At 42.2% G+C, this 27,462-nt stretch overlaps 1 protein-coding gene across 1 annotated transcript in view; it reads left to right on the top strand.

Annotated features, from left to right (window-relative positions):
* The window catches only part of slc15a2 (solute carrier family 15 member 2), an 89,153-nt gene that overhangs the window by 33,417 nt on the left and 28,274 nt on the right, over positions 1–27,462 (top strand). The window contains exons 9-16 of the mRNA XM_069934808.1: positions 1,039–1,121; positions 2,619–2,705; positions 3,088–3,177; positions 4,614–4,658; positions 4,773–4,805; positions 10,389–10,477; positions 12,355–12,436; positions 26,879–27,004. Of these exons, the coding sequence (XP_069790909.1) occupies positions 1,039–1,121; positions 2,619–2,705; positions 3,088–3,177; positions 4,614–4,658; positions 4,773–4,805; positions 10,389–10,477; positions 12,355–12,436; positions 26,879–27,004 (635 nt within the window). The remainder of the gene's footprint in view (positions 1–1,038; positions 1,122–2,618; positions 2,706–3,087; positions 3,178–4,613; positions 4,659–4,772; positions 4,806–10,388; positions 10,478–12,354; positions 12,437–26,878; positions 27,005–27,462) is intronic.

Genomic DNA, 27,462 nt, shown 5'->3' with positions numbered 1-27,462 from the left:
TAAATGGAGGACTGGGTACATGAAGGATCAAGTCTTCAAACCAACTAGACAATAAATTAATGAACAGAAGTAAAACATTTAAGTCTGCAGACACCATGGTTGAAGTAAAAGCACAATTCTGAAGAAACTAAGCTGGTCAAACAGTGTCCTTTATAGAGCAAAGATAAAGATGCATTACTAATGTTTCAGGTTTGAGCCCTTCATTAAAGCATGAAAAAATGTAGGCTGGCACACCAACAAAATGTGGTGGGGGTTGGGCAGGAGGAGGAGCACGGTCTGACGGCATGAGGTAATAGATGGATAAGGGAGGGAGCACACCAGAAAACATTGGTGCAGAGAGAGATGGCTCTACAAATGGAGAGGGAAAGGGGTGGAGAGCTAAAGGAAAGAAGACCGAGGGATGGGGAAGAGAGGAAGAACGGGGAATAAGATCACAGAAAATTTTCTGTCTTGGTACTATCTAGCCAGATGCCATTTACATCAACTTCTCCAGTTTCTACTAGCCTACTATGCAGGCAGCGAGGCCACATTGTGTCCATACCTTGATCTAGGGCTCAAGCTCAAAATCCTAGCGATCTATCTTTATTTTGCAATTAGCATGGCAGTTAAGCACTACACTGTTCCAGCGCCAGCCATTGGGACCCAGGTTCAAATCCCGCTCTGTAAGGAGTTTGTACACTCTCCCTATGTCTGCGTGGGTTTCCTCCAGGCGCTCTAGTTTCCTCTTACCAGCAAAATGTACCGGGGGTGTAATTGAACAGCAGAGTGAGCTGTAAGGGCCTGTTACTGTGCTGCATGTCTAAATTATTTTTAAATTAAAAATGCCTTGAATTTACAATGGTATTGACATCCCTATTCACCTCATTTCACTGGTCGGTGGAGATGGTGTCACCAAGTTTAACACTCAAGATGCTTCCCATTTTCACATGGGAGAGGAAGAGTGTGGAGCGTTTTGTAACACAGACCAAGAACAGAACAAAACAAAACATTGCCTTGAAAAAGAGGATATTAATTTGGTTCTTTTTCCATTTCATTTAGTCGTATTCCTTTCCGGCAGTGGTATGTACAAGAAGTTTCCTCCAGAGGGAAACATATTGGTTAATGTCTGTAAGTGTATTGGGGTAAGTGTTTAGGGAATTAATCATTGTTTCAACATTACAGTTAATTTGTATTCCTACATATGATGTGATGTGATACCTACTTCAATTTTTTTTATACACATGGATATAGTTAATAAAGCACAAACAGGCCCTTCAACCCAACTCATCCATGTAAACCAAGTTGACAGTCTGGACTGGTCCCATTTGGGCTATATCCTTCTAAACCAGTGGTTTTCAAACTGCCTCCCTAAACTCTCATTCCACCTTAAGTAATCCCCATGTCATAGGTGCTCTGTGATTAGTAAGGGACTGCTTAAGGTGCCGTGAGTGGAAAGAAAGAAGTTTGAAAACCACTGTTTTAATCATCCCTAATTGACTCATTATGTGCACGGTTTCATAACTCCAAAGGAAATGGGCCAATAACTATTTTTATCAAGCAAAATATTTCAGTAACAATTGGTCTAGAGCAGTGATTCTCAACCTTCCTTTCCCACTCACATACCACCTTAAGCAATCCTTTACTAATCACAGAACACTAATGGCATAGGGAATAGTTAAAGTGGTATGTGAGTGGAAAGGAAAAAGTTGAGAACCACTGCATTAGGTGAACCATTCATTACTGCTGAATGTTCAGTACTATAGGAAAATGCTGCAGTGAAACAATTAAAAAAAAAACAGAGCTGCTGTATTCAAGGAAATTATTCTCAATTTCCCGGAACACAGTCTGTGTAAAAAGATTGGAACAGGTATAAGGACTCATTCCCGTTCCGACATTTTACCTCCTCAACCCCTAGCTATTTTCACAGATCGTCTGCAGTCTAAACTGAACTGCAGGCGATCTGTGAATAGCGGGCTAATAAATAGGACATCCAGCCTCCTTAAATACCGCACTTTAGGTATTCTGTCTAAACTAGCAGTGTGATACAGATATTTGGAGTTTTGGTCATTCCTGTGTGAACAGCCACCCTTGAAGGTAGGGAGACACTTCAGAACAGAAAAAGCATGCCATTACTATGTAGAAAACAAGAGAATTAGAAAGGTGGATGACATGTATGAACTCAAACGAAGAAAATCCAAAACTGAAAATATTTGTAGTGGATCCTTTGGAGGTAGAGGTTAGTTTGTGGAGATTGAAGATGTAGTTATGATGCAAATAAATACTTTGCACCTCAACAGAAAAACAATGCAGGCATGGTAAAAATAACGTGTGAAATACTGTTTGGGATTAACATCAGCAAGCAGACCCTTTGGCCCTCTATCTCCATTGAACACTATGCCCATTTAAATCTCTTCCATCTTTTTAAAGGCCAAAGTGTTGATTATGCATCTTTATCTTTGTTCTATAAAGAACACAGTTTAACCTGCTGAGTTTCTCCAGCATTATGTTTTACCCCTGTTCTGGGAAATGGACATTTTCCTGGAAACAGGTTAATTTCAGGTCTCCAAGTCTTGAGTAGTTTTTAAAAAAAATATCAGGGTCACAGTGAAATGGTTTTAAAGAAATGTTCTCCCTTGCAGTTTTCAATCAACAATCGTTGGAAATGTCGCTCCAGAAATTACCCAAAGAGAAAACATTGGCTTGACTGGGCCTCAGACAAATATCCAGTACGTGAAACATTTCTGCTGAATTTTTTGAATAATTTAAAATGCATCTCTCACAAATAATTACAGTAAACTCCCTGTTATCTGGAATTCAAGTAACCAGCAGCCTCAAGCAACTGATTTAAAAAAATTATCAGAAAAAAATATGGAAGTTTAGAATTAGTGTCCCCTAGCAGCCAGTTTGCCAAATGAGGCGCCATTCAATCTCAAGCAACCAGAAAATTCACTTATCTGGCATCTACCAATTCCCACAAGTGCTGGATACCTGGGTGGGGGAGGGGGTGGTGGGGGGGGGGGGTGGTGGGGAGGGAGAAGAGAAGATGTTTACTGTATATATTTTATAAATATATTTTGATGAAATTCTTGAATCTACTTTTGCTTACAGAAACAGCTCATCAACGAAATTAAGATGGTTACTCGTGTCCTCTTCCTGTATATCCCTCTTCCAATGTTTTGGGCACTTTTTGATCAGATGGTGAGGAAATTATTCAGTAAGCATCAAGTAACCAAATAGAAGGTTGTCTGTGTCCTTCGAATGAGATAAATAATGATAATTTGAGATCAACAAACCTGAACAGCAAAGGTCAATTCAGTGAACACATTTTCCTCCTCAATACAAGGTAGCTGAAAAGCTAATCAATTCAAGTCTACAAGCAGGATAGGGACTCATAATAAACCAGAAGTGATTAGGAATTCCTGCTCTCCAGCACTGACCTCTGGATCCTCTAAGTCCTTCATATCTTCCTGACTTGTAGTCTTCTGGAATTGAATGTTACTTTTTCCAGACGTGAAGCAGGAGACAAAGTCACAAGAAGCACCGAGTTATGTTGGCTATTTATTTCTCAGAGCATGTTTATTAAATATGCAAATAATGAACTCAAACTGGAAGGCCAACAAATATCTAATTGGATGAGTCTATTCATTTCCCTTTTCCCTGTGTCAGGCTGAACTACAGGAGGCAGAGTTCTGGATTTACTCTCAGGGAAATGTGGCGCAAGTGGTAGAACCTGAGAGAAGTTGATGGGAATGCGAGCGAGGGGAATAAAAAATAAACAGGATGAATGGACTTTTCATGGAAATGGGAGGTTGATTGCTGCAGATTCGACAGGCTGAAGGCCTGCTTTTGTGTTGCTATTCTCTATGACTGTGTTACAACCTATTACTATGACTGAGAGGAGTAGAACATGAAAGTCTGCAGATGCTGTGATTGTGGTAAAAACAGAAATGCTGGAGGAACTCAGCTGGTCTCCCAGCATCCATAGCAGGTAAAGATTATATTGCTGATGTTTCAGGCCTGAGCCCTTCTTCAAGGTATGAGCAAAAAGCAGACAGGCACCTGAATAAAAAGACTGGAAAAGGGAAGAAAGGACAGGGAGAGAAGCCCAAACCAACAGACTAAAGGAGATGATTGGACATGGATAGGAGGACTGGAGAGGAAAGGTGAGAAATGATGGGAAGGGAAGTGAGTCTGTGAATGCAGAGCTGGAGGAAAGGGGACAAAGTGAAGGGGGGAGAGAGAGAGCAAGATGAAATGAGAAATACCAATAGGGAAGGGAAGATGGTGGTGGGGGGGGGGGAGGTCAATGTTAATGCCATCAGGTTGGTGGATGTCCAGACAGAATATGAGCTGTTGATCATTATCACTGCTACATGTAGAACCTTGTGTGCACCAGATTTCCTATTTTACCATTGCAACCAAAAGGCCTCAAAGGAGACCAAGGGGAGGTGCTGTACGAATGCAACTCCCATTGCTTTTGGTTGTAAATCTACTTTTGTTTCTGACTGTTTTTGTCAATGAAACAAACAATTTCACTGGCTGCACACATGACATCGCAAAGTCAGCAAAGCTTTCCCAAGAAGAAAGTTCTTTCTGTATTTCAAACACTGACATTTTTGTTCACTTGTTCTCAGGGATCCCGATGGACTTTGCAGGCCACTGGAATGGATGGCAGCTTTGTAAGTAAGCGCCCTCCGACAACTCAATCCCATCCCATTGTACTAACCGGAAGATGTCCTTTCTGTGCATTCTTGCTTCACACTGAACTGACAAGTTGAAAACTCTGATTTCAGGGCGGATTTATCATACAACCTGATCAGATGCAGGTAATGTTTGGAAGTTTGGAATGTATTTTAAATTTGCAATGATGGGAAGTGAGATTTATGTTATTCACTGTGAAATAAATATTCAATAAGGACTTTAAATTAGTTTTCCTCCTGGATTGGAATTGTGGCAGGACAACGCTATTACAGCACCAGAGGCCCAAGTTCGAATCCGGTGCTGTCTGTAAGGACTCTACATTCTTCCCGTGTCTGCATTGGTTTCCACCGGGTGCTCTGGTTTCATCCCACTGTTCAAAATGTACAGAGTTGTAGGTGTTATTGGGTGACATGGACCTGTTACCATGCTGTATGTCTATATTTAAATATTTTTAAAGAATTAAAATAGGAGCAGGAGTCACTCCACCATTTAAGATGATCATGGCTGATCTGACCCTGATCATGGCTGATCAGCTGGGCACATGGTCTTTTCCTCATGACCCTCAATTCCCTTATTATTGAAAAATCTATGTGTCTCTTAAATACATTTAATGAGGCAGCTCTTTTTGGTTCCTTGGGCAGAGAATTCCACAGATTCACTTCTCTCTGGGAATAACAGTTCTCTTCATCTCTTCAAATCTCCTCCCTGAATCTTGAGGCCATGTTCCCTACTTCTACTCTCAAACAGTGGAAAACATTTACCAGCCTCTAATCAATCCCTTTCATAAATGTACAAGTTTCTATTAAGATGGCCTCATTTATTATTTCTAGACTTAACTAAATTTCTTCTACATCCTCTCTAAAGTCTTTCATATCTTCCCTAAGGCATGGTCCCCTAAATCAAACCAAATAATGCAGCTCTGTTCAAAGAGTGTTTGTAAAAGTTCATCATGACTGTTTTGCTCTTGAATTTGAAATCCCCATCTGCCTGCTGATGAACGAGCATCTCTGAAATAGAAGGAATCTACTGTGAATGAATCTGATGTTAAAATGCTAAAACACCACTTTGATCCTGAAATGATTCATCTTGCTACTAGGCATTTTTACTGTGTTTTATGTGAAGTTTTTGAATCCAATAAGGCATGGGAGTGTGGTGATTGTTTTCTGAAAATCCTGGAAAGCACAAAAAACTAAGATTTTCACTGTATCTTGGTACATGTGACGATAATCCAAACTCTGATAAGGTGAAGTCTTTATCCCAGTGTAGATGATTATAGAACTCAGTTTAAGGTGAGAGGGAAGACAGTTAAGAGGGACCTGAGGGGAAACTTTTTTCCTCTCAGAGAGTGGTCCATATTTGGAATGAGCTGCTAGAGGAAGCTGCAGAAGTGGGCAATCATATTTCGACAGATGTATGCATAAAACTTTGGCTAGACTACACTTGCATTATTGTGTGTAGTTCTGGTCGCCACATTAAAGGAAGGACGTGGAGGCTTTGGAGAGGGTGCAGAAGAGGCTCACCTAAATGTTGCCTGGATTAGAGAGCAATGGCTATAAGGAGCACTTGGGCAAGCAAGGACTGTTTTCTCTGGTGCATCAGAGGCTGAGGGGTGACCTGGCAGAATTATGTAAAGTTATCAGAGATATAAGATAGAATTGTAAGAATATTTTTTTTAAAAAACAGGTTGAAAATTCAAATATGAGAGGGCGTAGATTTAAGGTAAGAGGGAGAAAGTTTAAAGGAAATGTGTGGTAAGTTACATAGAGTGTGGTAGGTGCCTGGAATGGGCTGCCGAGGGAAGTGGTGGAAGCATATGCAACAGTGCTAGTTAAGAGACTCCATATTTTTTCCCCAACCTCATACTCTGAACCAGTATTTTTCTAACATCCATATGCTTATCTAAGTCTTTTAAATCTCCACACCTGGCAACACATTCCAGACGCTGTGTTTAAAAAAACTTACCCTCTGACATCTCCCCAAAACTTTGTTCCATTCACCTTGGACAGATGACCTCTGCAATTTGCTATTATCACCCTGGGAGAAAGATGCTCTCTGTCCATCCTATCTATGCTCCTCATAATCTTAGACATCTATAAATTCTCATCCTATCCTTCACATTCCAAAGAGAGAACTCCTGGCATACTTAATATGACATTAATTTTAAAAAAAAATTTAGACATACATCTCCGTAACAGGCCCTTCTGGACCATGCACTCAATCTGTCCAATTACACTCAAATGACCCACAACCCCAAGTACCTTTTTTTTGAAGGGTGGGAGGAAACCAGAGCACCTGGAGAAAACCAACGCAGACACGGGGAGAACGTACAAGCTCTTTACAGTCAGTATGGGATTCGAACTCTGGTTGCTGGCGCTGTAACAGCACTGCACTAACCACTTTCATAATCTCTTCTGCTGCTCTTTTTAGCTATTTCACATCAGTTTCCTTTCATTCTCTTGCCAGTGAAAACCATTTTCCCATCAAACCATAATTTTATAAATATTTTATAAAATATTATTTTAGAATATATTAAATATGAATAAAATAAATAATTTTATAAATTGTGACATTAATTGTTCTTAGGGAGAAAAGTTTCAGAAAGTCCAATCAGCCCAGAGGTGTGATGGGGATTAAGTCAATTGTGTGTATTTAAGGGAGAAATTGCCAGGTTCTTGATAAGTCTTGGAATTGGATCCAGTTGCCTTCCTCACCCATATGATGTCATTACTTTCACAATTCAGTAAATTATCAGGCTATAAAATGAATATATATAAAAGTGAACTTCTAACGAATTCTTCTGCAGCATTGTATGATGGTTCTTTTAAGATTGTTATAAGTCATTTACCTGTCTTGGTATTACAATTACAAAGAATCATAAACCTCTTTTTAAGGATCATTATCTTGCTCTGCTTAAAAAAGTGAAGCATTCTTTGACCCAATGGTCATCTTTGTCTACAACTTTAGTTGGCTGTATAAATTCTATTAAATTAATATCTTTCCTAAATGTTTATATATTTTTCAATCTGTTCCAATTTTTGTTCCTAAATCGTTTTTTGATTTTTTTCGACCTGGCCCATATCGTTTTACATATGGAAGGGTAAACATCCTCACCTTAATAAAGTTCAGAGATCTGCCTAACTTTAGATTTAACTATTGGGCCATCAATATACGACGGTTTATATTTTGATCCTTCTCCCTCAATCATTCTGACCACCCATTATGGGTATCAGTAGATCTGAATTCTCCCAATTTTTTCTTTAAATTTAGCACTTCTTAGCTCTTCACTTCCATATTCAACTAAGTTGATAAATAATCCAATTGTTAAATATTCTATGAGAGTTTGGACACAGTTTAGAAAACATTTTGCATTTCAGAATTTCTCTTTTTCAAGCCCCATCATATCCATTTTTTCCAACCTTCTTTACATGATGCTATTTTTTTACAGAGAGAGGATTAATAGTTTTAAGGATCTGTTCATTGATGGACATTTTGCATCATTTGAGCTGCTTTCTGCTAAATTTTTACCTGCCCAAACCTCAATTTTTTAGATGTTTGCAAATCCGGCATTTTCTCGAATCACAGTTTTCTGATTTCCTAAGAGACTGAATCAAATTTTGTAGATGATTTTTGTTTTTAGTTTAATATTTTCTCAAAGGATTAATATCTGTTATTTATGAGAAATTATAAATTAGAGTTCATTAGCAAAAATTAAAAATGTTTGGGGACAGGATTCAAATGTGACTATATTGGAGGTGGATTGGAACACAATTCTTAAGTTGGTTAATAGCTCTTTGTTATCTGCTCATCATGGTTTATTACAATTTAAATTGGAACAGAGCACATCTGTCTAAGGCTAAATTTTGCTTTTACTCCGATGAGTCGCTGCTGTGACAGGTGTAAGATTGGAGAAGTGTCATTAATTCATGTTCTGAACTTATCCTAGTCTATAAAAATACTGGAGAGAGGTTTTCTACACTGTCAAAAATTTTTAATATAGATTTAACACTGAACCCTTTGGTGGCCCTCTTGGGTACAATGGTGGGGGGAGGGGAGGCGGGTGGAATGATTCTTCTTTGTCTTTGGTTCAGAGTTGTGCTATCTCTTGGCGAGGTGAGAGATTTTACTTAAATGCAAGGATGCTGTCCCACCAACTCATGATCAGTGGTTGAGTGACATCTTGTCCTGTTTGAACATGGAAAAGATTTGTTGTTTGGTTAATAATTCAGATACAAGATTACAGACATTAAGGGGGTCATTTATGACTCACTTTCTTGTTTTATAATTGCACTTCAGTCTAATTAAATTTTCACTTTTCCTACCTTCATTTTTCTTTTATTACTATTACATATAGTAGCATCTGACAACACTGTTAGGCAGGGTTCTGAGTTTTTTTCTCCTTTTTATTTTTTTCTTGTTTTTTTTCTTTGTTTTCTTTTCTTTATACTTTATTAGCTTTTTAAATATAAATATATAACACTTGGAATATGAATTATGGATATGATTTATAACTTATGTTTTTGATACACTAAATGCTTTATTAGCTTTGTGTAGCTATCCTTATAATTTTATCAAATTGTATTATTCGTACAAGTTCTTTATTAAAATCAATAAAAATATTTAGGACATTCTTTTATCAGGCCAGGGTCATGTTGAGAGGTGTGATGGGGGTTAAGTCAATGACACCTTCTATGTTGTGGTAAGGCAGTGGGTTCAGGTTAAAGGCCACAAATAGACATTGCAGACTGCATTATGCATCATGAATCTACACAGCTCCATCCACTAATGTCCAGCAATCCAGGGTGCCCACTTGGAACAGGGATGCAGAGGAATTTATTTAGCCAGGACGTGGTGAATCTGTGGAATTTGTTGCCACAGGCAGTTGTGGAGGCCAGGTCTTTGGGTACATTTATCGGAGAAATTAACAGGTTCTTGATGAGTCAGGACATTGAAGATTATGGGGAGATGGCCAGCCAGACGAGTTGAGTGGGAAAAGGGATCAGTTTGTGATTAAATGGCAAGGCAGACTCAATGGACTGAATAGCTCTTTTCTGCTCCTATGCCTTATGGTTTTAAAAGCTGAGGATTGACAATTCCTGATTCTGACACCTGGATGGCATTAAAGCAGAACATTTGGCCCAACATACTCGTGCTGTTTCTTAGAATGACCAATCTACTCAGTCCTCCTCAGTCTTTCCCTTCTTCTCCCCACCCTTCCCCTTAAATCCCTCAATAAAAACAATCTACTGACCTTCTCCCATACCATGAACTGCCTGCAATTAACCAAACATCTGAATGCACAGAGTCTCTTGCCCAGAGTAGGGCAATCAAGAACCAGAGGACATAGGTTTATGGTGAGGGAGGGAGAGATTTAGTAAGAACCCTTTTTTTATATAAACACAGAGTGGTGGGTGTATGGAACAGGCTGCCAGAGGAGGTGGTTGAGGTAGGTACCACTGTGATATTTAAGACATACACGTGGATAGGAAGGGTTTAAAAGGGTATGGGCCAAACACAACCAGGTGGGACTCGTGGATGGGACATTTTGGTCATCATGGGTGAGTTGGGTTGACAGACCTATTTCTATACTGTCTTACTCTATGGTACTAAAATAACTGGATTCACCAAAGTACTACCACAGCATTTCTAATGGAATTGTTCAGTGGCACATGAATGTAATTAATTTTGTTTGTGTCTTTTTCTTTGCACAGACAATTAATGCCCTGCTGATAGTTATTTTTATTCCAATCTTTGATATGGGCATTTATCCACTCATTGCAAAATGTAAAATTAATTTCACGTAAGTATTCAGCCCTTTAAACTCTAATCTTAATAAAGTGCTTTGATTGGATGTGGAAAAGATGACTGCTTTGACACACATGGGTGAAAGTTACTGCAAAAATAATGCAACTTCTAAACCCTGAGAAATATTTATAAAATTATCTGTTTACATGCAACCAATATTAGACAATCCAAAATTATCTCGCACTCATCTTGTGTGAAAATGTCACATTCTAGTGGACCTGCGTTCATAGTGAGGGAGTGAAAATTTAAGTGAGATGTGAGGGAAACAGGTTTTTGCCCAGAGAATTGTGCGTGCCAGGGTTAGTGATGTAAGCAGATAGTGGCTTGACATGCTGAATGGCCTACTCCTGCTCCTATTTCCTATGTTCTTATGTACAGAGGTGCTCTGGAAAGATTTAAACAAACATAAGGCCCTCTCAAACTGCCATGTAAAATAAGGTTAACGAGGCAACTTGCATGGTTAGCGCCCCAGTTACATGGCAATGTGAAAGGGTCCAACTGGGTCAACCCAGTCAGAACCCAACTGGGTCACTGTCCTCCCTCAGAGGTCATCAGGGAACCCAGTTAAACTTACCCAGCTCTCCTCCACAGCCAATTTGAAAATGAAAATTGCCAACCCACTTACTCCGGTGACGTCAGCACTGCAGACATCGCCGTCCGAACATGAACTTCCGGTTAATACATGACACATCATTCACCTGATCAGGGACAGGATTCCCTCTTAAATTGTCATGTTGCTGATTTAGCAGGTAGGTCTGCCATTGAGTTGAAAAGTGCATCCTACACCCAAGACCCAGGTCCCTGGGTGCTGCAGTTTGAAATGGGACAGTTGGGAACATGGTAAAGGTGTTGGTTTGGAATTTAACAAGCATATCTGCAGATGCTGGGGTTGAGTGCAATACACAAACATGCTGAAGAAACTCATGCAGGATAGATAATTACAAAGTAGGGGAAGTAAGGGTTTGGGGAAAAGGCAGGTAGGTAGGGATGAGCCTATCATCAGATCAGTTTCAATGAATGGTGGAGCAGGCTCGATGGGTTGGATGGCCTATTCCTGCTTCTATTTCTTATCTTGTATATTCTTACCGATTGCATTGCTGCATTAAGTAGCTATCTGGACTAATCCCATGCACCAGCAATTGGTCTACTCTATCTTCACAATTCAAATAATTAAATGTGAGGAGAGTCCCTGCTTCCATCACATTTCCAGAGTATAAGCACCCTCTGGATGAAAAAATCTTTCCTCAGATCCCTTCCAAATCTCCAACACATTACCTTGTGCCAGGATGTTGCCTGGATTTGAGAACGTCTTATAAGCAAGGTTGACAGAGATAGAGCATTTCTCTTTGGAGTGCGAAGGATGGGGTGAGACTTTGCAGAGGTGTACAAGATTATGAAGAGCTTCGATAGGGTCTATTTCCTGGAATGACAATAGCAAATACCAAAGTTCAATAGTTCTATGCCTTCTTCCATTGGTGATGTTTCAGTGGTGAAAGACCGGTTACCACCCCCGAAAGCATGGAGAATGTGACTAAGCTCAGGAGGGGGTAAAAGAGGATGTTCCTGAGATTTGAGGGCCTGAGTTACAAGGGGGACTGGGCAGGCTGGGACTCTTCCCACTTGAGTGTGGGAGGTTGAGAGCAGACCTTGGAAGTGTGTACAGGATCATGAGGGTCATTTGTAAGGGGAGGAGAGTTTCCCCAAAGTAAATGTGAGAAGGCTCTTTCCACTTAGATTAGGAGAGATAAATACAAGAGGTAAAAGGGAAAGGTTTAAGGGGAACAACTTCACCTTGCTCCTGTTTGAATGCCCTTCCCTGTGGGAGACCTGGTTTGACTGCAGACAAATTCCATCTCCCTCTTATTTCCACAGGCCCCTCCGGCGGATGACAACCGGCATGGTTCTAGCGGCGGTGGCATTTATAGCTGCAGCCATCGTGGAACTCCAGGTCCAGGTATGCAAACTCAATCATGCAGGAGAGCAGTGAGCCCAGCCAAGTCTGTTATGGGCACCAAACTCCTGAGACATCTCCTCAGTCAGCATCAGAAAGCACCCCTCCACATCCTATTCTCACTGCTCCCTTCAGGCAAAAGGTGCAGAAGTCGAAGGTCCAGCACCTCTGGATTATTTTTTATTACAGCTATCAGGCTCTTGAACCTTCCTGCATTACTCTAACCTTAAACCTCTCCATGATGTGTCTGGACCTCGGAAACATCACTCTTTTTATACAAACTAGAACTCTGATTATATAGAATATTTGTGCAGAAACAGGCCTTCAACCTTTCTAGTCTGTGCCAAACTGTTTTTCTGCCTAATCCCACTGATCTGTATCCAGTCCATAGCCTTCCATACCAGTCAAAAAACATCTTTCCTTTTTAATATTTTTCAAAAAATAGAGTACATAATATATATTAAAAGTTTAAAAAAATATATTACACTTAGATCATACCAAGATACCTGTATCCTCAAACTAATTATATTATAGTTATAGATTACTTTATAAAAAAGAAAATCTGAGCAAACAAAAATGCCTTATCAGAGTAATAAATTACCTTATTATCCAACTCCTCTGCATTAATACAAAATCAAAGATTTCAAAAGTAATTTAAAAAAGGTCCCCACAGTGTTTGAAAATTGAGCAACTAAATTTAAACATGACATGACATCACGTAGCCATTGAGCATGAATAGGTGGAGCAATGCTCTTCCAATTGAGAAACACTACCTACCTAACTATAAGAGAAGCTAAAGCTACTACATGCCAATTAGATGTCATTAAAGTTACGTCACTCTCTCCAACAGTATCAAACAAGGAAGTTAAATTATTAGTCTTAAAATTAACTTTAAAAAGTACTGAAAAAATTTCATTCCAATATTTCCCAAGATTTTGGAATGTCTAAAATATATGATTTAATGAAGCATCTACAATTTAAAGTAGACCTATGGACTACTTTAAACTGTAGGAGGGAGTGGCAGGCACATAAAGCTGAGGTATTGACCAATTTAAAAATTACATTTCAAGTTTCTTTAGAGATTAAAAGCTTTTTGGGCCAATATTTATAAATTGGATTAAAGCTTTATATAGAAAGCATTTGGCGAGAGTAGTTAACAACAGACAAGTTTCTTCTTTTTCTGTAATTACATTGGTTACATAAGGATGTCCATTATCTCCTGCATTATTTGTTTTAACAATTGAATCTTTAGCACAATCAACAAGACAAGATTTTAGTATTAAAGGTATTAAAGTTAATAAGGAGGAATACAAGATTAGTATGTTTGCAGATGTATTGATTTATATAACAGATCCTCAAAATTCTTTATAAAAAAAAATACAAGATTATGGGGGAATATCTGGTCACAAAATTAATTGGGACAAAAGTAGAAGGAGATTATGATCGATGGAAACGAGTAGCTCAATTTAAGTGGGCACAATATCAGATAAAATATTTAGATATTAGAATTGATAGAAATTTAGATAATTTGTACAAATTATGTACCACTATTTAATAAAATTAAAGATTATTTAGATAGATGGAATGACTTATCTATTACTTTAAAAGATAGAGTAAACTGTATTAAAATGAATATTTTTCCAAGGATTCAATATCTTTTTCAATACCTCAATTTTTTAAAGATCTTAATTCAATTGTAAGGAAATTTTTATGGAAAGGGAAAATGAATAGGGTACCTTTGGAGAAATTAACTTGGAAATTTGAATTAATTGGTTTACAACTTCCTCATTTTCAGAATTATTATAAAGCTGCACAATTGAAGTATATTAATGGAATGTTGGGCAGATATAGAGTTAGATAAAATTGATGAGAAATTTATGTCAGAATTTATTTATAAATGAAATTCAAAATTGTTAATCAGTAGAGACCCACCAATAATGAAACATTTAATTGAAATATGGAATAAAATTGATTATGAGATAGGTGGAAAAGGAAAGATTTCAGCAAAAATAGCTTTATATTAAAATAAACTTTCCTTTTACTGTCAATAATCAGTTTTTAAAGATATGGAATCAATTGGGGATTGAAAAAGTTGATTCTTTTGAAGCAGGGAAGTTTGTATCTTTTAATCGGATGAAGGAAAAATTTCAAGTTCCTCATAATACTTTTTTTTAACTATTATCAGGTAAAAACCTTTTTATTGGAAAAATTAGCCCATAATTTAAAATTACCTAGACAATCAGCTTTGGAATTATGACTTACTAAAGAAGAAACAAATAAGTTTATTTCTGAAATGTACAAGTTATTACAAAATAAAATGTCTAAGTCAAATGTTCATAAATCAAGATTAAAATGGGAATCTGATTTAAATAGGAAGATGGATGAAAATGTGTGGAGAAATTTGTGTAAGGATAGTATGACTAAGGTTATAAATGTAAGATATAGATTAGTACAATATAATTTTCTACATTGTAGCCGACTGCTACAAAGAAACACACACACACACAGTGTGGCAGGTTAAGCTCACTCCTTTATTAGGGTTAGATAGGCTGCTTTTATACTGTTCAAGTTCCTGTTGTTTTTGCTGATTGACGGAGTCATCCAATATGACTCGGGAACATCCATGTACATGAATGTCCTTCATCCCCAGCCTGTCTCTGCTGAGTTAGATGGGCAGCTTGGCCAACCCCATTTTAGGGTTGTTGGTCTGATGCTGCCCCAGCTTCTACCCTTGCCGGTTCGTTGTCCTGGGAGTCACTTTAGCGATCTCTGTTCGCGTCTGCTGCTGTGCGATATGCCGGCCAGATCTCCGCAATTGCGGGCCGCCACAACATCAACTATATTTAACTCATCAAAAATTAAAGAAATTTAATTTAATTTCCTCAGATCTGTGCTTTAGATGTGGAGAAGAGATAGGCACTTTTTTCCCCCCATTCGATTTGGACCTGCTCTAAGATCTTTTTGGATGCAAGTGAAATTATTTTTGGAGAAAGTATTAAAAATGAGTTTTCCAGTTGATCCATTGTTTTTATTAGGGGGTCATTAAGTCAATTGTCTTAGGATTAAGAATGACTATGTATCAAATTGAATTTCTGCATTTAGCTTTGCCTGTTTCTAAAAAATGTTTGGCCAGTATCTGGAAATCTGATTTAGTTTTAGAAATGCAAAGATGGCATATTGAAATGAAATCCTGTATTTCTTTAGAAAATATAACACAATTTGAAGGATAAATTTATTTTTTTTTTGTAAAAGTATAGAGCCCATACCTAAAAATTCTTGGTTTGGAGATTTAATCTCTCATTCCGTTCCAGTGTGGTGTCTCCATTTTCACAGCTCAACAGTTGAATTTTGTTTTTAAGTGATGGTCTCCTTTCTTCTTTCTTAGTGGCTAGAAGAATGGGTGTTAGTGGCGTTGGTGAGGGAGGTTGCGGGGGGGGGGGGGTTATTCAATTATATAATTTCTATATGAATATGTTATAATTTATGTTATATGATTTAAAAATTATAAATAAAATATTCAAAAAAAGAGATTAAAAGCTGTCATTGCTGTGCCCAGGCTTTTTAAATCTTATCTGAGGGAGCCTCTTATTCCCAACAAGATGTAATAAATGTTAGATATTGAACCATTAAGAAAAGGTTGTAAATTTAAAAATTACATCAATTAAATTCTTATCAAAGCTCTTAGGAAATGTATATAATTATGTAATTGAGATTGCAAAAATCTGTAACTAACAAAAAAGTGAGTATTTGGTAAGCTATATTTAACTGACAATTGTTAGAAAGAAGAGACTTCCCTCAATAAATAAATCTTTAAAACATTTAATGCCTATTCGATACCATTCTTTAAAAGTTACATCAATCCTGGAAGGTTGAAAAATAATTATAATAAATAGGAATAGAAAGAGAAAATCTCATTAAACCAAAATATTTTTTAAACTATATCCAGATCCTCAAAGTATGTTTAACCACTGGGCTGTCAGTTATGTTATTTAAAGATATGGGAAGTGAGATTTGAGAAACAATAGAAAATTTTGTAACAGAATTAGATTCCAAAGAGACCCATATTGGACAAGTCTTCACGGTTAATATAATATGGCCAAAACATAAGATTTTGCATATTGACTGTCCAATTATAGAACCTCCATTCATTTTAAGTTTTTGTAAAATGACTTTATTTAGGTGAGGGTATTTGTTCTTTCATATACAAGATTGAAATCAAGGGAATCAAAAAAAAACTGGCAAAGCCTGAAATGGTATATAAATTTAGGTAATATATTCTTCTTAATGTTAAAATAGAGCCTGCATTCACCACTTCCACTGGAAGCTCATTCCACACTCCCACCACTCTCTGTGTGAAGAAGTTCCCCCTCATGTTCACCCTAAAATTTTCCCTTTCACCCTTAACCCATGTCCTCTGGCTTGTATCTCACGTCCCCACCTTCATTTACTCAGTCTATACCTCTTGCAATTTTAAATACCTCTATAAAATCTCTCATTCTTCTATGCTCTAGGGAATAGAGGCCTAATCTGTTTAATCTTCCCCTGTAACTCAGTTCCTGAAGTCTGGGCAACATCCTCTCTTACGCTTCTTTCTCTACACTCTTTCAATCTCATTGATATCTTTCCTGTATTTTGGTGACCAAATCCGCACACAATACTTCAAATTTGTCCTCACCAATGTCTTATACAATTTTACCTTAACATCATAACTCTTGTAATCAATACTTTGACCACGAAGGCGAACATGCCAAACGCTCTCTTTAAAACCCTATCTACCTGTTACACAACTTTCAGAGATTAATTTATCTCTATTCCTAGGTCCCTCTGTTCTACTGCACACTTCAGTGCCCAATGCATGTCCTTTCTTGGTTTGCCCTTCCAAAATGCAACACCTCACACTTGTCTGCATTAAATTCCATCTGCCATTTTTCAGCCCATTTTTTTTTCAGCTGGTCCAGATCCCTCTGCAAACTTCGAAAACTTTCCTCGCTGTCCACAACACCTCTAATCTTAGTATCATCTGCAAACTTGCTGATCCATTTGACCACATTATTATCCAGACCACTGATATAGATTACAAGCAAGAATGGTCCCAGCACCGATTCTTGAGGCACACCACTACTCTCCAGTCTGAGAAGTACTCTCTGGCTTCCCCTGTCTAGCCATTGGTGAATCCAGATCACTACTTCACCATGAATACCAAGCATCCGAACCTTCCTGATTATCCTCCCACGTGAGTCCTTCTCAAAGGACTTACTAAAATCCATGTAGGCAACATCCACAGCCTTTCCTTTAACTTTCCTGGTGACTTCATCGGAAAACTAAGATTGGTTAAACATGACCTACCATGCACAAAACCATGTTGACTATTCGTAATCAGTGCGAGATTTGTTGATTGATTTTATTTTATCTTTATTATCTCCTTGATATTACATTTTATATTTATTGCCTTTCTTGCACAAATTGGTACTGTGAATCTTTATCTATCCTTTTATATTTATCTTCTATTTTCAGTCTCCTGCTGCATTAATGTCATTTAATTTCTACTATTGTCAATTTATACCTTGTGCTGCTGATGGAAGAATTTCCGTGCATCTGTTAGTAGTACTTGCACATATGGTGATAAACTCTCCTGTCGTGCTGTATATCCAGGGTAGTCTCCTGCCCCTCCACTCCCAACACCCCACTCTCTGGGCAGGGCAAATGGCCAATGTTCATCCCCTGTCACTTTTATTTCCCATTCTACTCTGAGCTCTCTGGTTGTGGTCTGTTATCCTTTTACTGTGAGGCCGAACGCAAGCTGAAGGAAGAGTGCCTCTTTTATAGAGGTATCTGGGCACATCGCAGCTGTTGGAATTCCTTCCCTCCTCCCCATTTCTTCGGCAAAGGGCTCACCTTACCCCAGACAAACTCCCTCCCACCTATTGGGCAGAAGATATGGGAACTTGACAACTCAAGCCTCCAAATACTTTCCTGCTTCTCAGATGATACCAAAATATGTGGTGCTGAGCATAGGGAGTGGCTGCAGAGAAACTTAGATAGATTAGGAGCAAAGATATGGCAGATAAAATACTATGTTGGAAAGCGTACAGTGATACATTTTGGTAGAAGAAATAGACAGGCAGACTTATTTAGATGGGGTGAAAATTCAAAGTTGCAAAGGGACTCAGGAGTCCTCATGATACTCCTTCCTCCAGGTTGAGTCAGTGGTGAAGGCAAATGTTGGTATTCATTTCTAAAGGCACAGCATACAAGAGCAAGGTGTGGTGGTACACCACCAGCCTACTGCAGGGGGCAACATCTGTACCTGCAGGATTGTAAGGGGACAGGACAACACCTGGCCAGCTGTCAATCAGTTGGCCTGAATGGATCAAGCCTCACCCAGTCAGTGTCAATCACCCTCCGGGATACAAGCCTGCACCAGCCTCCCGAAGTCTCACTTAGAGTTACTGCAGCTACAGCCAGCCTGGCTCTGTGGATGCCTTTGTGGATTAAAGCCTGTTGTACAGTCTTTGTCTTGTGTGTGTCTGATTCTGGCTAACAGTGCACCACAATTTAATCCACAAATTTTTCCCACGGCTGCCATGGAAAAACTCCTGAGCACAGGGAGCCTTGAAGTCGACCCACGCTACCCGGAAGCCCAGACACACTTAGAGATCTGGTAGCACACAGTCGAGGCAATCATCGAGGCGCATGCAGGTGGCATCCAGGACTCAGATCAAAAGAAGCTGGTTCTATTCAGGTCAAAGCTGGGTCCCCACGCCTTCCAGGCAACCAAAGGCGTGTACAAGAGTGCAATGGACACTCTAAAGAACTTGTACAAGCCCACCATGAATGCGGTCTGTGGAAGGTACCTCTTCAATACCCAAGCCCAGCAACCCGGGGAGATGGCTGAATCTTACCTGGGGCCTTGTCTGGCTGAACCCGGGGTAGGTGCAGAGGAGGTCGAGAGGCTGATCCGGAACGTCTTCGTCCGAGGGCTATGCTCAAGGGCCATCTGGCAGAAGCTGCTGGAAGATAGTATCGATGCCCTGACCAAGACAGTGGAAGTGGTCCGAATCCTGGAAGCTTCAGCCCTGCACATTGAAGACTTCGATTCCAGATTCACCCAGGCTCCCTCATGGCCCTCTCACACTGAAGCTGCAGCCCCAGACCGAGCTGGGGAGAACATCTCTGCGGCGGGTGCCTGGCACCCCTGTAGTACTGTGGGTCCTGGTGTGGGTCAGACCGACGATGGCGCCAAAACTGCCCAGCTAGGAACCAGTACTGTTCCCAATGTGGCAAGAAAGGCCACTTTGCTAAAGTGTGCCTCTCAAAATCAGCCAGCAGCTCAGCAGCCCTCTATGAGCTCCCCCGCGGACACCTCCACATGCACGTGCCAGACAGTGCCATTCTCCCCACTATGACTTCCACCTTCCCCGACCCTGACGGTGCAGCAGCCGGCCCCACCAGCGACAATCGCAGCATGTGCTCCGAGCACCTGGACCAGCTCACGCCCTCGCCAGTGCTGCTCACCGAGAACTAGTGATGTCATTTCCTGCTGATGTAATGACATCACTTCCGCCGGCTGTGACAACGTCACTTCCCCGGCACAACGAACACGGCTGGGGAAGGAGGTCAGCCACATGGCGGGTCCCCACTTGCTTCCGCCATCTTGGGCCAGGCAGCAGCCAACACGGAGGGCCCCCGACGATGACAGGGATGACATGGTCAACATGGGCGATGATCAGGCCACCCCACCGACGCACCCCATGCCTCTGGACGTCATCGGTTGCCACACACCGCACCCCACAACTGACATCGACGTGGTCAACATGAGCAATGACCAGGCCGTCCTACCGATGCTCCCCACACCTCCGGATACCATAAATCACCACACGCAACCGGAGAGCGACGATTCCGACCCCAAGATGGTCTTGGCTGCCATCAACCTGACCAGGGACATCCCTCACAACCTTGGGCACTCTATGATGGACGTGCAAGTCAACGGGCAGGTAACAAAGAGCCTGATTGACAGTGGCAGCAATGAGAGCTTCATTCACCCAAACGTGGCCCACTCCCTGAGACTAAAAGTCCACCCCACCACCTGCTTAATCGCCCTCGGCTGATATAACTGTGGGAGGGGAGACATACACAGGGCTCTGACTCCTGGTCATGCCAAAACTCTGTGCTCCAGACCTCATGGGCCTGGAGTTCCAGTGCCACCTGCAGAGTGTCACCCTTGCCTTCGGGGGACCCCCAATCTCCACTCACATCACACAGCACGCCAACCTACCAGCCCCGGCCAACCTGTGGCCTCTCCACACTATGCAACACCCTACTGGTGCTCTTCCCACACCTTATGCTAGGCTGCAAGCAATCGCCGCCAGAAGTAGGCGCTATTGCGCCACAGAGACTTCATCAAGGCGGAGGTGCGGCAACTCCTGTCGGAAGGTGTCATAGAGCCCAGTAACAGCCCTTGGAGAGCCCAAGTCCTGGTGCTCAAAGGGGAAGGAAGCCGAGGATGGTCGTGGATCACCAACATCGAAGTACTCAAGATGGCAGAGGCCGACAGCATCAAATCCACGCTGCTGAAGATCAAACTGCGCTGGGTAGGTCACGTCTCCAGAATGGAGGACCATCGCCTTCCCAAGATCGTGTTATATGGCGAGCTCTCCACTGGCACCGAGACAGAGATGCACCAAAGAAGAGATGCAAGGACTGCCTAAAGAAATCTCTTGGTGCCTGCCACATTGACCACTGCCAGTAGGCTGATATCGCCTCAAACCGTGCATCTTGGCGCCTCACAGTTTGGCGGGCAGCAACCTCCTTTGAAGAAGACCGCAGAGCCCACCTCACTGACAAAAGGCAAAGGAGGAAAAACCCAACACCCAACCCCAACCAACCAATTTTCCCCTGCAGCCGCTGCAACCGTGTCTGCCTGTCCCGCATCGGACTTGTCAGCCACAAACGAGCCTGCAGCTGACGTGGACATTACCCCTCCATAAATCTTCGTCCGCGAAGCCAAGCCAAAGAAGAATTAACCAGTACACCCAGCTGGATGCCAACCCCCTGCCGAGGATAGCTGATATGGTTAACAAGGTAGCCTACTACCGGGTTTTCTCCACAATTGACCTGAATTTGGCGTATTACCAAATCCCCATCCACCCGAAGGACAAGCCCTACACCGCCTTCGAGGCGGACGAGCGCCTTTACTAGTTCCTCTGAGTTCCCAGCGGGACATGGATCGCATGGTAGACCTGCACAAGCTAAAGGCGACGTTCCCGTATCTGGATAACGTCACTATCTGCGGCCGTGACCAGCAGGACCACAATGCTAACCTGGAAAAATACCTCCAGACGGCCGGGGAGCTGAACCTCACTTACAACAAGACTTACAACAAGGAGGAATGTGTGTTTAGCACCACCCACCTCATCATCCTGGGGTACATCGTGGCCCATGGGGTCGGCGGCCCAGATCCAGAAAGGATGCACTCATTAATGGAGCTACCTCTTCCCCCCACGCTAAAGGCCCTCCGCAGGTGCCTTGTCCTATTCTTCAATGACTCGCAGTGGGTCCCTCGCTTCTCAGACAAGGTCCGCCCACTGGGCCAAGCTACAACTTTCCCTCTCCCATCTGAGGCGCAGGCAGCCTTCATCCGCAGACAGGACATCGCGGACACCACAATGCAGGCCGTGGATGAGGTCTCCCCCTTCCAGGTGGAGAGCAAAGACTCCGAGGATGCCCTCGCCACTACCCTCAACCAAAGGGGGGGGGGTGCGTCCTGTCGCTTTCTTCTCTTGGATCCTCCACAGTTATGAGCTAGGGCATTCCGCCATTGAAAAGGAGGCCCAGGCCATTGTGGAAGCAGTCCACCACTGGCGCCACTACCTGGCCAGCAGGGGATTCACCCTCCTCAGGGACCAGTGGGCCGTGGCATTCAGGTTTAACTCCACCCACAAGAGCAAGATCAAGAACGACAAGATCTTGCACTGGAGAGTCGAGCTTGCAACCTACAGCTGCGACATCCAGTACCACCCCGGAAAGTTTAACAACTCCCCTGATGCCCTCTCTCAGACCTGCGCGTCTATGCACGATGACAGGCTGCAGGCATTGCATGAGTCCCTTTGCCATCCAGGTGTCACCAGGTTGTACCACTATTAAGTCACAGAACCTGCCGTATACAATCAGGGATGTCAGAGACATGACCGAGGCCTGCCGGGTCTGCGCAGAGTATAAACCCCATTTCTTCTGCCCGCCCCAGGCCCATGTTGCAAAGGCCACGGCCCTTCAAGAGTCTCGGCATGGATTTCAAAGGGCCCCTGCCTTCCACGAACCGAAATGTCTACTTCCTCATGGTAGTGGACAAGTACTCAAGCTTCCTTTTCGCTATCCTTTGCCTGGACACCTCCACGACCACCGTCTTCAGGGCCCTGGAGCAGATTTTCACCATGTTTGGCTACCCCGCTTTCATCCACTAGACCCCTGGTTTCATGAGTGACAAGCTGTGCCAGTACCTGATGGCGAGGGGCATCACAACTAGCTGCACGACGAGTTATAACCTGAGAGGCAATGGGCAAGTGGAACGCGAAAACAGGGTGGTCTGGAAGGCAGTCCTCCTGGCTCTCAAGTCGAAAGGGTGGGTCGTTGAGTACTGGCAGGATGCCCTGCCTAAGGCACTCCATGCCATTCGGTTGCTGCAGTGTACGACTACCAACAAGACCTCTCATGAACATCTTTTCTCATTCCCCAGGATGTCAGCGACTAGAATGTCCCTCCCAGCATGGCCCACATTCCCCGGACTGGTGCTCCTGTGTAAGCATGTACAGATACACAAGGCCGAACCCCTGGTCGAGCAGGTCTTCCCCCTACACGTGAACCACAACTACGCCTACGTTAGATTTGGCAGTGACAGGGGGGACACTGTCTCAACGAGGGACCCGGCACCAGCAGGAGCACCTACCACTCAACGGCATCCTTCAGCCCAGGATGACACTGACCAAGCATACATCCCCATCCCCAGGCAGCTATGGGGTGCGCAGGATCGCCTTGACCACCAGGGGCCCACTTCAGCCCTGGGGGTCAAACCTGCCCACCCACCCATCCAATACGACTCTCACGTGTCGACCCTGGCCCCCTCGGCCACCCCTCCACGCAGCACCACACCAGTCACACAGATCCCTGCCGCCAGCCCCCCCACGTCCCCTCTAACCAGTGACCAGGAGCCAGTCCTATGACGGTCACAGAGACCCCGGTGGCCACCAGATCGTCTCAATCTGTAAATACTGTATTTTGTATAGTGGGTACAATTCCTTGTTACTGCCACCCCCCCCACACCCACTTAAAGAAGTGGGTGAATGTGGTGGTAAAGCTACTGCAGGGGGAAACCTCTGTACCTGCAGGAGTGTAAGGGGACAGGACAACTCCTGGCTGGCTGTCAATCAATCGGCCTGAATAGATCAAGCTCCATCCAGTCAGGTGTCAATCACCCACCAGGATATAAGCCTGCACTGGCCTCCCGAAGTCTCACTCAGAGTTACTGCAGCTACTGCCAGCCTGGTTCTGTGGAAGTCTTTATGGATTAAAGCCTGTTGTACAATCTTTGCCTTGTGTGTGTCTGATCCTGGCTAACAGCACACCACACAAGGATATAATGTTGAGATTCTATAAGATAATGCTGAGACCACCAGTTTTGAGCACCATATTTGTGAAAGGATGTGCTGGTGGAGAGGGTTCAGAGAAGATTTACTAGAATGATACCAGGAATCAAACAGCTAGCATTACAATGAACGTTGTCAGCACCTGGACTGTACTCATTGGAGTACAGAAGGATGAAGGGGAACCTCAGGAAGGCATTTCAAATGTTGAAAGGGCTGGACAGTAAATGTGGCAAGGTTGTTTCCCATGGTCAGGAGTCTAGGACAAGAGGGAACAACTTCAGGATAAAAAGGTGTCAATTTAAAACAGATGCAGAGAAATTTCTTTTGTCAGAGGATCGTGAGTCTGTGGACTTGTTGCCACAGCTGCAAAAGCAAGGTTGTTGGGAATATTTAAAGCAAAGATTGACAGGTATTTGATTAATCCAGGTATCAAGGGTTACAAGAGAAAGCTGGAGAATGAGGCTGAATGGGTGGATAAATTAGCTCAAGATAGAATTGCAGGGCAGACTCAATGGGCCAATTGCCTTACTTGTGCTCCTACATCTTGTGACTCTTGAATGGGCCTCTTATTGGTAAAAGATGATACTCCTGCACTGTTCAAAGGCACTTTACACCTCATCATGGTAATATACCTGCACATTTGACCTTACTGTAACACTACACCCTTTATTGCATTATCTGCTATGCCTGAGGATAGATCAACTTGTCTGGATTACACACAAAATAATGCTTTTCACTGCAGCCCAAGTACACATGACAATAAACAATTCAGTTCATTTTTGCATCTTCAAGTAACAACCTCCCTCTATCAGAGATATTTTAATTTTTTTTTTCACTTTTCTTTTCCCTCTGAGTGTCCAGACTAATCTGCTTTCCTACTCTGTGTTTTGCAACTCCCCCATCTTTTCACCTCATATTTTCACTCATTGACCATTTAACCTTGCTTATAGCTAATCTCACAGTCACCAGGCTTTTACTCTATCAAAGACTTCTCCCACTGCACCAATTGTCTTGGGTAAACTTATACCTCTCATTTTGTTCGTTTTAGATTGGTCACAGTGTTTGAGTTACCGAAAGAAAAGAGACACACACACCGAGAGCAGTTCAGTTTATACAAGTCTTTATTACTAAATCTAAAGCTGAATTCACACTACAACATGCAAGCCCTTCCCAATTATACTTATCAGTGCCTGGACTGGTCCCAACTGCCAAAGCGAGGCGATGACTGCACACTTGTAGTAGGTTGTCTGGATGCCGGTAGCAGCTTCTCCACCTCCCTGGACCGGGACATTGGTTTGGAATCCTGCTGAGAGATGTTCCCACCTCTTGGAGAGTCTCAAACTTCAGAAGTGGGACCATGGCTTATATTACCCAAAAGTTGTTTACTTCAGATCTTGTCTCTTTGAACAAATGATTTAATTATCTTCAAGGTCTCCTGACAGTCTGCAACCAACAAAAGACAACTGCATCTCTTGGCCTCATGGTGGAAGTTGGATAATGTCTACTGATTCATATGCATCCCTGGGCCCCATAATGTAAATTAGATAATGTCTTCTGATTCTGCATCCTGGGCCCCATGGTGGAATTTAGGTTTAGGTGTGTCTACTAAATATGTATCCTGGGCCTCATGTCTGCTGATTCTTAAATAACAAGCAGGTTCTCAGCCTTGCAGCTGCAGAAGTAAAAAACACAGTTTAAATCTTCCATTACACCCTCCCTACAGTTAAATGTGTTTTTTTTTTCTCTCCTTTTCATGTTCATAAGACACAAGGGGCAGAAATAAGGCTATTCAGCCCATCAAGTCTACTCCACCATTTTGTCATGGGCTGATCCATTTTCCCACTCCCCTGTTTTCACCCCATAACCTTTGATGCCATAGCTAATCAAGAACCTACAGAAAAAAAACTAGTTAGTTGTAAATTTCCTACTCACTGCTACATGTACTGCATGAAACTCCACTAAAAAAAAAAGCACCAATTCTCAAAGCTGCTGAGATGAAGTGAATTAATACCACGCTGTGTCACAAGTTCCCTGGATCACTTGATCTTCATTGCCCAATCAGCTTCCTGCTGACCTGAGCTTACTCAAATCCAATTGCCTGAGTCACCTGGCTCCAATTGCCAGGTGCAGCCTTCAGATAAAATCCCTCTTGAAGTTTGCTACAAACCTTTCCATCTCTGTCTTTTCTTGCAAATGCTACCTTACCTGCTCGGTAGTTTGAGAATTTATTTTTTTCTAAAATTGACATGGTAACAGGGCATTTCACCCCACAAGTTTGTACTGCCCAATTTACAACAAATTAACCTACATCCCTGGTACATTTTGAATTGTGGGAGGAATCCAGTGCCCTCAGGGGAAAAAAAAACCCCATACAGACATGGGGAGAATGTACAAACTCCTTACAGACAGCATGGGATTCGAATCCCAGTCACAATTGCTGGTGCTATAAAGGTGTTACCATAACTGCTATGTCAATTGTGCCACCCCTGTTTATTTTAGAGATGCTTAATTTAGAGATGCAACACGGTCTCAGCTCCTTCTGGCCTATGTGCCCACACCACCTAAATACACCCATGTAATTAACCTACTAACCCCATATATCTTTGAACAGTGGGAGGAAACCAGAGTACCCGGAAGAAACCCTCGCAAACATGGGTAGAATGTACAAACCCCTTACAGACAGCACCAGATTCAAATCCAGGTCGCACTTGTTAATAGTATTGTGCTAACCGTACTCCTTTTATATTTTATTTATTTTGCCATTTTGGAGCACCTTTAACAATGTTAACATCCTTTTGCTTCTCAGGGCACTGTGGAGCCTGAGCCTAGTGTTAAAGAAAGCTACATTCAGTTCCTAAACCTGGCTGATAAAAATGTTAGTGTCACCCTCCAAGGACAAAATGGCTTTCAAGCCACTATCACACCATTTCAGGTAAGCTTGATACCTTCTTGTGGTGCCAGCATCCTATCAAACTCTGAGCTCGTGGGGCAGGGAGTTAGCAAAGATATGGTCTGGTGGGCTCAAATTTGTTGGGAGAGGTGGGTTAGGCTGGAACTATTCTTCCTGGAGGCTGAGGAGAGACCTTGTACAGGTTCATAAAATCATAGAGGGTCATAGATAATGACATCCTCTTTTTTGTTTCCCGGGGGGGGGGGGGAAATTTAAATGGATTGGTGTGAGGAGATGGAATTACAGTGAGGGGGGAAAGATTTAAAAGCATCCTGAGGGGAGTGTCTTCACAGAGAGGGTGGTGGGTGTGTGGAACCTGCTTCCACAGAGGTAGAGTTGGTTGTCATTGCAATGTTTAAAAGATGTCTGGACAGGTAGAAGGATAGGAAAGGTTCAGTGAGATAAGGGCTAAATTGGACTGGCTGAAAGAAACCACTGTA

The sequence above is a fragment of the Narcine bancroftii genome, chromosome 4 (assembly GCF_036971445.1).
Source record: "Narcine bancroftii isolate sNarBan1 chromosome 4, sNarBan1.hap1, whole genome shotgun sequence".
Classification (NCBI taxonomy): Eukaryota; Metazoa; Chordata; class Chondrichthyes; order Torpediniformes; family Narcinidae; genus Narcine; species Narcine bancroftii.
The sequence above is the reverse complement of the archived record's forward strand: the minus strand, read 5'-3'. Positions and strand labels throughout refer to the sequence as shown.